At 44.3% G+C, this 13,495-nt stretch overlaps 1 protein-coding gene across 1 annotated transcript in view; it reads left to right on the top strand.

The window, feature by feature from the left end:
• si:dkey-261h17.1 overlaps positions 1–13,495 on the top strand; it is an 88,497-nt gene that overhangs the window by 19,739 nt on the left and 55,263 nt on the right. Inside the window, exons 4-7 of the mRNA XM_037684671.1 lie at positions 5,738–5,815; positions 9,899–10,010; positions 10,136–10,188; positions 11,520–11,660. Coding sequence (XP_037540599.1) covers positions 5,738–5,815; positions 9,899–10,010; positions 10,136–10,188; positions 11,520–11,660 — 384 coding nt within the window. The remainder of the gene's footprint in view (positions 1–5,737; positions 5,816–9,898; positions 10,011–10,135; positions 10,189–11,519; positions 11,661–13,495) is intronic.

The following is a 13,495-nucleotide window of genomic DNA, read 5'->3' as shown; positions in this document are numbered from 1 at the left end:
GCTATCGAAGCATCCTGGGCCTCCATAACACCTCAGCAGTGCCACAGGCTGATTGCCTCCATGCCACGCCGCATTGAAGCAGTCATTCATGCAAAAGGATTCCCGACCAAGTATTGAGTGCATAACTGAACATGATTATTTGAAGGTTGGCGTTTTTGTATTAAAAACACTTGTCTTTCATTGGTGGGATGAAATATGCTATTTTTTTTAGGACAGACATTTTGGGTTTTCATGAGCTGTATGCCATAATCATCAGTATTAAAACAATTAAAGACCTTAAATATTTCAGTTGTTGTGCACTGAATCTGAAATATATGGAAGTTTCATTTTTATCATTACATTATGGAAAATAATGACCTTTATCACAATGTGCTAATTTTTTTAGAAGGACCTGTATATGTATTTCTATGTATATTTATATATATGTGTGTCTATGTATATATAGGCATATATGTATGTTTATGTATATATATATGGGGGAGTGGTGTTGCAGAGGTTAGAGAGGTGGGCCTGTGATCGGCCTGTAAGGGAGAGCCCAGACACCCTGTGGAGAAAACTCATTTTGGCCGCTTGTATCCGAGATCTTGTTGTTTTGGTCACAACCCAAAGCTCATGACCATAGATGAGGGTAGGAACGTAGATCGATCAGTAAAATGAGAGCTTCGCCTTTTGACTCAGCTCTCTCTTCACCACAACAGACACTTCACTGCAGACGCTGCACCTATCTGCCTATCGATCTCACATTCCATTTTTCCCTCATTCGTGAACAAGACCCCAAGATACTTGGACTCCTCCACTTGGGGCAGGACCTCCTCCCTGACCTGGAAAGGGCACTCTACCCTTTTCCGGCTCAAGACCATGGCCTTGGATTTGGAGGAACTGATCTTCATCCCGGCTGCTTCGCACTCGGCTGCGAACCGCTCTAGCGAAAGCTGTAAATCACGATCTGATGAAGCCAATAGGACCACATAATCTGCAAAAAGCAGGGACGCAATCCTAAGGCCGCCAAAACGGATCCCCTCAACACCTTGGCTGTGCATAGAAATTCTGTCCATAAAAGTTATGAACAGAATCGGTGACAAAGAGCAACATTGGCGGAGTCCAACTCTCACCGGGAACAAGCCCGACTTATTGCCGGCAATGAGGACCAGGCTCTGACACCGGTCATACAGGGACCTAACAGCCCATATCAAAGGGCCCGGTACCCCATACTCCCAGAGTACCCCCCACAGGGTTCCCCGAGGGAGGCGGTCGAATGCCTTCTCCAAGTCCACAAAGCACATGTAGACAAACTAGTTGGGCAAACTCCCACGCACCCTCCAGGATCCTGCTGAGAGTGTAGAGCTGGTCCAGTGTTCCACGACCAGGACAAAACCGCACTGCTCCTCCTGAATCCGAGGTTCGACTATCCGATGGACCCTCGTCTCCAGGACCCCCGAATAGACCTTACCAGGGAGGCTTAAGAGCGTGATCCCCCTGTAGTTGGAACACACTCTACGATCACCTTTATTGAATAGGGGGACCACAACCCCGGTCTCCCAATCCAAGGGATCTTCCCCCGATGTAAACGCAATATTGCAGAGTCGTGTAAGCCAACACAACCCTACAACATCCAGAGCCTTAGACATACATACTAGATCTCTACAAAGCTAATTGAACAAAGCATTCTAAAGAGACTAATCAGAGCTTTATCACATTCATACACCAATGGGACACACATCGGAGGCAACGAGGGGTTCAGTGTCTTGCCCAGGAACACTTCGGCATGTGACTGCTGGTGGATTCGAACCCCCAACTCTTGCATTGGAGGACAACTGCTCTAACCACTCAGCCACAGCCGCCCGACTTGGCTTATTAGCTTTAACAGTGTCAGGAACGGTGTGTTTATGGTCTGAACCCAGTGTGCAGGCTGGACTCAGAGGAGTAAAATAATAAGACTCTTTAATGAGCACAAAACAAAAATGTTGACAAGGCGGCGTTACTTACAAAATGTAGGAAATTTCGCGAGGACCAGATTAAGACACAGGAATCACAGACGATGACCTGACAAAGAGTAACACAAAAACGTGAACTTATATACACAGAGTAATTAGACACAATCACAAACACCTGGACAGGACACGTAGACATAAATGATCAGGACAGGAAAACTAGAAGGTGTATGGATGGGAACCAAATACAAGAGGGTGCCATCCCTACAGTACCCACCCCCCCACCACCACCACTACCACCACCACCCCCAAAGAACTAGGGTGGGCGGAGGGGGGAACTGCAAGGATGGCGGGCACGAGGAAACACAATGACAAGAAACCAAAAACCCACAGGACGAGGCCTGGGAACTAAACACAAAAACTAAACGCAAGGAAACAAACAGTTCAGGTGGGGGGGGCATCAACTTGCTGGAACAGATCGGGCGGGCGACCAGGAGGCCATCCAACATGGGGCAGGAGCTCCGGAGGGCGACTAGGAGGCCGTCTAGCATTACGAGCCAGTTCAGGGGGACGACCGGGAGGCCGTCAAATATCAAATAGCAAGTCCAGTGGTTGGCTCACACCTGAGAGTCCATGCTCATCCAGCACACGGAGGGGGAAGTGGGGGAACCCATGGTTCAGCAACTGGCATGGTGACCCAGGAGGCTGCTGTTGACCTGAAGTTCTGGAAAACCTTTGCTGTAGGAGTGTCCTGGAGAGCTACAGCTGTAGTGGCACCCTGGGGAACAGCAGCTTATGTGGAGACCTGGAGAGCCACAGCAGTCAGCATGGGGATTTGTAAGGCTGCAGCAGGTGACGAGGAGACCTGTGACGCTGCAGCTGCAGTCTGGAATGCTGCTGCTGTCATGGGGGTCCGTGGAGCTGCAGCAGGTGACACTGGAGGCTGTGGAGCTGCAGCAGGCAACACTGGAGGCTGTGGAGCTGCAACAGGTGACACTGGAGGCTGTGGAGCTGCAGCAGACGACACTGGAGGCTGTGGAGCTGCAGCAGTCATGGAAACCTCTGTGGTCGTGGAGGCCTCTGTTGTCATTGGGACCTCTATGGATGTGGAGGTCTCTGTAGTGAGGGAAGCCTCTGTGGATGTGGAGGTCTCTGTTGTCGTTGGGACCTCTGTGGATGTGGAGGTCTCTGTAGTCGTTGGAACCTCTGTGGATGTGGAGGTCTCTGTAGTGGTGACACCTCTGTGGCTGTGGAGGCTTCTCTGGTCATGGATGCTGGGTTCTCTGCTGCAGACTCTGAGTTCTCTGCTGCAGACTCTGAGTTCTCTGCCACAGACTCTGAGTTCTCTGCCGCAGACTCTAGGTCCTCTGCCGCAGACTCCGTGTTCTCTGCCACAGACTCTGTGTTCTCTGCCACAGACTCTGTCGCAGACTCTGGAACCTCCTGCAGGCTCCAGGACCCCCTGCAGGTTCTGGGACATCATGCAGGTTCTGGGTCCTCAACTACAGGCTCTGGAACCTCGGCTGTCGGCTCTGAGTTCACAGAAGGGCAAGAAGAGTTCAAGTCTGAGAGTTCAGCTATGAGAGCCCTTACCATAGACAGCACTTGGGCGAAGCTTGGGATCTGAAGCAGGTTGGATCTGGACTCCAACAGGTCCGTCATGATGGAGTAGATCTTGAATTTATATTCGGAGTCCTTGGTAAAAGTAGCTGCATGAAAAAGTCTCTGGAGCTGTTGAGACACAGCAGCAACATCATCAGGTGTCTTTTCAACAGAGCCCCCTGTGGCCGTTGGAGGATCTGCAGAGATGGGAGCTTCGACAGGCACAGGATTTTCTGCAGCCCCTGAACCTGTTTTTTCCTCTGGTGAGCTCAGTGATCTTCCCCCCTGCAAGAGCCTCCCTGGCTCTTCTGACAGCTCAGGAGGAGGGGGAAGAACTGAAGGAGGAAGGAGCTGGATCTTGGGGTTCCTCACCCTCTTTGACCGTCGACTCCTCTGACGTCGGTGGTGTGGACCAGGACCAGAACTGAGCCAGAACTCCTTCTCTGGGTTGGAGTCATCAGAGGAGGACCACAGGGAACACAACTGTGGCGGGGTGGAGAAGGAGGTTGTCTCGATGTCCAGACAACTGCCTGTGGGCTGAGTCCTCCACCTCCTCTCTTCCTCCTCAACCAGGAGTGGTCAAGGGAGGGTCTCGACTTCAAGGCTGTGGTGTCTCCGGATGGGTTCGATTCGGAACCCGCTCACTCGGATGACAGCTGCATGCTCCTGGGTCTGATTCGCCCCCTCTCTCCATCGGGCAGTTCGGTCAATCCAAGTCTTTTGGCTGCTGGGTTATTTTGAGGGTCGGGTCATACTGTCAGGAACTGTGTATTTATGGTCTGAACCCAGTGTGCAGACAGGACTCGGAGGTGCGAGGAGTAAAATAATAAACTCTTTAATGAGCACAAAAAAAATGCTGATGAGGCAACGTTACTTACAAATCGTAGGAAATTTTGTGAGGACCAGACTAAGACACAGGAATCACAGACGATGACCCGACAAAGAGTAACACAAAAAACGTGAACTTATATACACAGAGTAATCAGACACAATCACAAACACATGGACAGGACACGTAGACATAAATGATCAGGACAGGGAAACTTGAAGGTGTAGGGATGGGAACCAAACACAAGAGGGTGCCATCCCTACAAACAGCACACTACATGCAACTTAACATCTGCGTGACTAAAATATATATTAACACGATGTTAACATCCAGACTAAACAATATAACATCATTAGGCTCTCCTTCTGTCATCTAAACCAGGAAAACAACAGCTGCTCAAAAAAAAAAAAAGATCTGTCCATGTTGGGAGAGAAAAAGACGCAGCGCCGCACTTTACACAGAATGATGAGTTAACTAGCATCAGAACAGCCACGGTGCATTCAATAACGTAGAAATCATGAAATTCAGAAAGAAAACAAACTACAAACAGAACTTTGCTCAGAAAGCAAACTAATCACATATAAACAATGTGGGCTTTCTAACAAGAATCTTATAAAAATCTTCACTAAAAAAAAATCTATTACACTTAGGGCGCCCCTAGTGGCCCGAGGGCCCTAAGCAACCACTTATGATGCTTATGCCTCAGGCAGGCCTTGCCACAGACCACCGAGTTACCACAGCTCTCTGTGTGGAGCAGAGAGCTGCTATTTAGGATGCCAAGGGGAGCAGATGGTGGGGGTTAAGGGCCTTGCTCAAGGGACCAGAGTGGGGCAAATGTGGGTGGAGGCAGGTGTGGGTGCTTCATCTTTCCCACCTACATTTTAATGTTGTCGGTACCAGGAGTTGAACCATAGATTGTCTGATCACAGACCCACCATCTCTAACCTCTGCGCCACCAGTCTCATCAGATATGATACTGATGGGTTTAAAATTCTTAACAAGTCCAGTGTACCCAGTCTCAGTAAACTAAAACTCTTTCTACATTTCACTGTAATGTTTTCTAAAGCTTGGACATTCCCGTTTGAACGGCTGTTAAAAACACTTTGCTTGAAAAAAATCAGTAAATTTTAAGAAAATAAAAATCATAAAGAGGTAATGAAAAAAAATTTTGAATTTTAATAATTGGGAGAAAAAAATACATAAATCTGTCTCTGGACCAGGAACACAATCCACCATTCAAAGATCCCTACTTTGTATGTTATAATAAAGATTTCGGAAAAAAAAAAATTTCTATTTAGCTAAATTTATGCTAAGCATGTCTCTTGTTTTGTTGTACTGTAGTCATTTTGCTAAAGCGATCTAACTTTCTCCACAGCCGAGCATTATATGTGTTCGTAAAGAGGACATCTCAGAACAGAATGCTGTCAAAGCTGAAGTAAAAACCGAAGACTGTGTGAGTACAAGTTTCCATCTTTAACCGTTCCTTTACGTTCCCATGCTGCCTGTCAATCACAGGCAGTATCAGGACGACAGCTGCAGCTTTTGGCATGCAACCTTTAGCATTTAAGACCGCAGCGAATTAAAAAGAGAAAGCTGATTCCAGCTTCCCTTCCGGTGACTTGTTTCTCCTCACTAAAAACCTTTTTATGACCCTCTGCACCTTGTGCCTAGCGGAAGTTGCAAAATCCACTTAAAGAAAGTAGATGTGTGAGCTGTAGAGAGCTTGAAATGTGGCCCAGACAAAGGCAGATCTATTCTCCAACATTCCTCAGATGCTGTAAATCTGGAGCTGCTGGTGTAGATATATGAAGGGAAGAGAGGATGTTTCTGCATGTTCTCTGGGGGCTCTTAAGATAAACATCTGTGCTCCTTTACTGTTTTTTTTATTTTATCGATTGTTTCAGTAACGTAGATTTTTAAAGAAAAAGAAAAAACAATATGTTTTTTTTTTTTTTTTACTTATATGGACATGACGGGAAAAAATACTGCCAAATATATAACACATGGTGTTTTATACCATGTCAGAATAAACTAAATGTAGCAGCAGTGTTGGAAAAGCAAAGCACATCTTATGGTTTGAAGGAAGTTCAAAACGGTAAGGAAATATGTTGCGCTGTTTTTATCTAAAGTTAATTATATTTTATTTTAAAAATCTGTTGAGGACTAAAAGAAAATTTTTTGTGCAAATTCATAAAACCTTAGAACTGGAAAATGTGTTTCTGTCTGTCACTGAGTCAAGAAGCACTTTCACAAAACATTTCTGAAATAAGGCGTTGACTTTTCACAAATCGCCCATTTGCTGGCAATGTTCTGCATAGATGTAAGAATTTAGAAACGTTGCCAGCAGAACTAAATTCTTCTTCTTCTTTCATCTTTTCCCTATTCAGGGGTCTCCACAGCGAGTCATCCTCCTACATCTCACTCTGTCCTCTGTCCCCACTCCATCTACCTCTATGTCCTCTCTAACTGCATCCATATATCTCCTCTGTCTTTTTCCTGACAGCTGCATTTCTAACATCCTGCTACCAATATACCCACTGTCCCTCCTCTGGACATGTCCAAACCACTGTGCCTCTTCTGTACATGTCCAAGCTACTGTCCCTCCTCTGGACATGTCCAAACCACTGTCCCTCCTCTGGACATGTCCAAACCACTGTCCCTCCTCTGGACATGTCTTGTAAACTTTTCCTTTGACCTTTGCTGACACCCTTTTGTCACAAATCACTCCTGAAACTTTTCTCCATCCACTCCATCCTGCTTGGACTCTCTTCTTCACTTCTTTACCACATTCCCCATTTTCCTGAACAGTGGATCCCAAGTACTTGAAGTCCTGCACCTTTATGTCCTCTGCTCCTTGTAGCCTCACTGTTCCACCACCTCCCTCTCATTTACACACGTACTCTGTCTTACTACAGCTGACTTTCAGAGTCAGAGTCAGAGTTTCTTTATTGTCATGTGGTGCACATGTGGTGGAGCGAAATTATGTACACAGGGTCCCAGTTACATCCAACAATAAAATGTAAAAGAAAAACTGTAATAACATCTAAGACATGAACTAAGAAAAACGTAAACTAAAAATACACTAAGCACTAATAGCATATAAACATTACATCGAACATCAGCATGAACATGAGTCTGTGTGAGCAGATGAGCATGAATGAACACAGCAACATGAAACAGATCAGCAGCAACATGAAACAGATCAGCAGCAACATGATATTATTTTTCACAGTGATTATTCTGGTTAGAGATTCGTGAGTCTAACAGCCTCAGGATAGAAGCTGTTCCTCAGTCTAGTGGTTCTACACTTAATGCTCCTCAACCTCCTGCCTGAGGGGAGCGGGACAAAAAAAGTGTGTGTGCTGGGTTAGTGGGGTCCTTCGTGATGCAGGTGGTTCTCTTCCTGCATCTGGAGGTGTAGATGTCTGTGATGGTGGGGAGGCTGACTTCAACATACTTCTGTGCAGCCTCCATGCCACATGTTGATGCTGGAGCACAGGATGCTCTCCACTGCACACCTGTAGAAGGAGGTGAGGACTGAGCTTCCCAGATCAGCTCGTCTCAGCCGCCTGAGGAAGTAAGAGTCTCTGATGAACTTTCTTCATCAGGCTGGTTGTGTTGTTGCTTCAGCTGAGGTTGTCATTCATGTGTACACCCAAGTACTTGTAGCTGGAGACCACTTCCACTGCAGATCCTCTTATGTTCAGGGGGGTGTAGGTGTTTTTGTTCCTTCTGAAGTCCACAATCATCTCCTTTGTCTTCTTCCCATTGATGTGAAGGTTATTCTTTTTGCACCAGCTCTCCAGGTGTTCCACCTCCTGCCTGTAGCTGGACACTTCATTGTTTGTGATGCATCCAGCCACCGCTGTATCATTCATTCATTCATTCCTCTTCTTTCAAGTGCATACCTCCATCTCTCCAATTTCTCTTCCACCTTTTCCCTGTTCTCACCACAGATCACAACGTCATCTGCAAACATCATAGTCCATGTGGATTCCTGCCTGACCTCATCTGTTAGTCAAGAAGGGGCTCAGAGTCGATCCTTGATGCAATCCCACCTCCACCTTGAAGCTATCTGTCACTCCTACAACACATCTCACCACTGTCCTGCTGTCCTCATAATGTCCTGCTGTCCTCATAATGTCCTGTACCAGTCTAACATACTTTTCTGCCACTCCAGATTTTCTCATGCAATACCACACCTCCTCCCTCAGCACACTGTCATGTGCTTTTTCTAAATCCAAAAAGCCACAATGGAGTTCTTTCTGACCCTCTCTGTACTTCTCCATCATCATCCTCAAAGCAAAGATGGCACCTGTGGTGATCTTTCTTGAGATGAAACCAAACTGCTGCTCACAAATACAGTAGTCACCTCTCGTCTAAGTCTTGCTTCCACAACTCTCTCCCAGATCTTCATCATGTGACTCATCAACTTGATTCCTCTGTAGTTGCTACAACTCTGTACATCACCCTTGTTCTTAAAAATGGACACCAGCACACTTCTTCTCCATTTTCTCCCGCTCAAATATGCTATTGAATATTTGAGTTAAAAACCTCACTGCCATACACGGTGACCCTAATGAGCCACGGACGGCAACTTTACCATTTCTTTTAGTTCTTTTCACACTTCTGTTCATACATTAGCATGTTCACATTTTGTCAGCTTACATGATCACTAATGTTCCAACTTACTATAAGAACTAAAAGAAGAAAGTTGATATCTGCTGAAATTTAGTTCAGTGGCTTCATTGACGCTCCAGGAATGTTCTAGTTGAAATAATGTCTGTGACATTAATAAGACAGGACCACCTGCAGGAGTCGTGTTGAACTAAAGCAGAAACTAGACAGTGAACACAGAAATGTGCAACGAAGCAAAGTTCTCCAGAAAACATCTTGTATCAGTGGAACAAAGGTATGAATATTTGACATAATGGCCTCTTAACATCCCTTCAAATGCATTCTTAATGCAGTTAAAACAAGTTTGCACAAATGCAAACCAACTCCTCTAGTGAAGAGAACAGGAGGAGTAAGGGAGAGATTCTTCCCAGCTAAAACAGACTGGTTTTGTCAAGCTCTTCTGTGATTCTTGCTCTTTTCCCCAAAAGATTTGGGAGACATCATCAGAGTCCAGCTGTGGGCCCACTCCCACCTAACTGAGGATTTGGGGTTTGCTCATAGTGGTCCTCTGGGGATACTGAGAGCTGTCTGGATCCCATTATTCTGTAGAATGAAGTGTTGTAAAATGTGGTGATATCATAATTCAGGGATGAGAAAAGAAGGTGCGGTCAGTAAGTTCTTGAGCTGTACTTTGTCTTCAAGCATCACATGGGTCTGTGAGGAAACGCTTAAAACACACCAGTCAACATCATTTCTCTTTGTAAGAAGGAAACAGCTCAATTTTCATGCATGCAGATGTAAGTTAACGTTTCACAAAGTGTCTGTTATTTGAACTTTGATTCTGACTTTACTGAGACAAACAAAGTGAATAGGCAAAAGGCTATTGTGCATTTTGATTCATAAAAATGTTTCCTTACAGGAAGCAACAAAGCGCATCATTCAAGAACATCCTGATATTTGGTGCAGCTCTGAAAACTGCAATCTAGAAATCTTCCAAGATGGTAAGACGGTGCTGGTGAGCAGCAATGATGGTGAGTTTCAATTATATTTGTAATAAAATATTTTGTGTTCACACCCCTTCATATATATGCATATTGTTTTGTGACCACAACTGATAACTGACTTGTTGTTGTTTGTTTGTTTATTGTATCTGCAGTTACATCAGCTACTGTGGCTGAAGTACTACAGAGTGAAAATTTAAAAGAAAGGGTAAGGGCAGCTTGATTCACATCTTTGTCTTGTCCTAAATCATGTCAATTAAAAAATACAACAATCTTTGTTTGTTGTTGCTCAGCAAAGCCATTAAGCAAACCCAAGAATTACCATAACTCAGGCCGTTACAGATGTTGAGCTAAAATGAAGTTTGTTAGTAGCTGAGACTGAATGTGTGAGACCCGTGTTTGAAAACTTCTTATAATGCTGCTTAAGATCCCAGGACATGTTAGATCCAAAAGTTCAAAGTTCAAGTTCAAAAGAAACACTCCGAATCCCGGATAGGGAACAAAACGTCTCAACTACAGAGAAGGAGTCCAGTTGTTTAGTTTCTTAACCTTTTTTTTTTTGGTTCAACACGTCCTGGATGACTTAAAATCTCCACCAGCATATTGCAGTGCAATTTGGGAGGGGCACCCCAAGAGAAGTGTGGGAGTATGAGAGGATGTCAAGGAAACCTGCAGATAACAGGAACCGTCTCGGTTTGAGTTTATGATGCAGACAATAGAGTCATCCAAAACTGAATAAAACTCAATTCTGCCATTAAAGAACAGAGAGCAGAAGAGATACTTTTGAACCGAGAAAGCCGCCAGGATGGGAAGTAAAACGTCTTCAACTACAGAATAAAAGTTGAAATGTTTTGCTTTAAAACCTTCATTTGCTAATACTGCCATTAATTTCTGGTATCCGCTCTGTCTGTTGCACACCTCATGAAGCACTAAGTAGATTTATTGAAACTTTCAGAGGTTAATCTTTGAATACACATTTAGTGTAGGTAAGATGGCCACCACAACCAGCTGATGAAGATTTCAAGGAAACTCTTAAGAAAGGAGTTATTGGCTTCACATTTTATAAAATATTAACTTTAAGATTCAAAACAATTCACAATGGCTGTCACAACTATTCAAACTTGGGACTACATAAAAACACTGTACCTCAAGAAATTTTACAAATATTCAGATTAATTTGGTGTGGTAGTAGCTGACAGTCAATCACAACACATACTCTGAGCACCAACAGTACATGCACATGAGACTACTCATAATGTAACGTTCAAAAATGCTTCAAAATAGATATAATGCTGCAGACAATATGTATTCCTTCAAGGAGTGCTTGGCCTGTAACTACTACACACAGCTATAGTTAACACACACAAACTACCCATGCCACAACACCGAGGAACAAGTTGATCATTACTCAATAACCTGTTAAGTCTGTAGCATTTCTGTTAACTTCATGCATGTACTGAAGAATATTAGCATTGTTTATTCAGTTAGATGTACTCTCTGTCCTTTTATCACAACTTTGTTTTTTTATTGTTTTTGTAGCTGGGTTTGAAGATTGAGAACCCATCATCAGGTCCATCCGTATTTGCGGGGATCCTGGTCTCCGGTCTCCTGGTTGCTGTTGGAATTGTTGTGTGGTACTTCAAATGTCAACAGAGGCCTGAAACCAAGGAAGCAAGGCTGGTAAGCAGGATTTGTTCATATATAAAAATAAATAAATAAATAAAAATAATAAATAAATAAAAAAATATATATATATACAGTATATATTTAGCATTTAGCATGCAGTCGAAGTAGAACATAATATGGCCTGTTCCCCTCCTGAGTTGTTGGTTGAAAAAAAAATCTACTCACAGCATTCAGTGCAGCATCTTCAACATTGTTGTGTAAAACTTTTGAGAAGACAAAAAAATAAAAAAAGGAATTCACCACTACCAAAGTTGAAAGGGCGTGTCCAGAACAGCTTGTCAGACTTCGAGGTGCCACCTTTGGGGCATAACTGGCCTTAAATGACATGCGTTGTTTTGGTGGGCTGAGTGTCAAACTCGGCATGTATTTGAATTAGCGTAAATATAGTGACATAAAAAAAACAGATATGGGTGTGGCAAACTGGCTCGCTTTGCCTCTGATAATGTCAGAGCCATAGTGGCCTTCAGCGACCATGATCAGGAGCTCTAGTCCGTGGAGGAGGATGTGACTTTCCCTCAGAGTGAACAGGGAAATAGAGATTTGGACCGGCAGCCGCCTCAGCTAGATTTGCATGTGGTTTGGATTGCCCTAGTGCACAAGGGCATTTTAACACAGCTTACAGTTTTAATTCTACTTTGTTCTCGAGGAATATTTCTCCTCATTCAGTTTGAACTTTAACTTGTGTTTTTGTACCATATTTTCCGCCGTACACGTCGCACCACACTTTAAGTCGCATCAGTCCATATTTGTCTAATAAAGTGGAAAAATCCATAAATATGTTGCTTCGCCATATACGTCGCATCTATTATGCGTCACTGCTGATGCGTCACGTTTGTTACTTGTCACCGCTGACAAACCGGAAATGTGGGCCAAACCCGGAAATGTGGACCAGTGTTGTGCCAAAAACCGATGAGCTGCCAAATGGCGGCCGTGGGAGAGTGCACAGGAGAACTTAACAAGAATTTAACGAGATTAACACTTAAAAACAATTATTTGTTTGCTAGAAATTATATTAAATGTGTGTCTCAGTCTAACAAACTGAGGTGTATCGCAAATCCACCCACACAGACCAGTATTTGCAGTTTGACTCCCATCACCCTTTGGAGCACAAGTTAGGAGTCATCAGGACTCTGTACCACAGAGCAGACAGCATCCCCACTAACTCAGGAGCCAGGCAGAAGGAGAACTCCCACACAAGACAGGCTCTAGAGAAATGTGGATATACTAACTGGGCCTTCCTGAAAGCAGAGAAGAAACCCAAACAGGACTCCAGTCAGCCATCAGGTGAAAAGGAGGAACCCAGACCCAGACCAGTGGTCATTCCATATGTTGCAGGAGTATCAGAGAAACTGAGACATTTATTTTCTAAACATAACGTTCCAGTGGCTTTTAAACCCCAAAATACATTACGGCAAAGACTGGTTCATCCCAAAGATCCAGTACCCCGGCACAAACAGAGTAATATTGTGTATGCTGTTCAGTGTCAGGAGGGTGATCAGTCTTACATCGGGGAAACAAAACAGCCACTGGCCAAAAGGATGGCCCAGCACAGAAGATCAACATCATCAGGCCAGGACTATGCGGTCTACACTCATCTCCAGGCCAGCGGTCACTCTTTCAGGGATGAAGATGTTCACATCCTGGACAGAGAGGAACAATGGTTTGAGAGAGGAGTAAAGGAGGCCATCTTTGTGAAAAGAAATTGTCCATCATTAAACAGGGGTGGAGGCCTCCGGGTTCAACTGTCCCCCTCTTACAATGCTGTGATTGCTAGTATCACTCAACCCCCTGTGAATAGTAAACAGCCATCAGTGTGCTAATGATCCATT

The sequence above is a fragment of the Nematolebias whitei genome, chromosome 11 (assembly GCF_014905685.2).
Source record: "Nematolebias whitei isolate Nwh7 chromosome 11, NemWhi1, whole genome shotgun sequence".
NCBI classification, from domain to species: Eukaryota; Metazoa; Chordata; class Actinopteri; order Cyprinodontiformes; family Rivulidae; genus Nematolebias; species Nematolebias whitei.
Note: the sequence above shows the minus strand (reverse complement) of the source record. Positions and strands in the feature narration are given on the sequence as shown.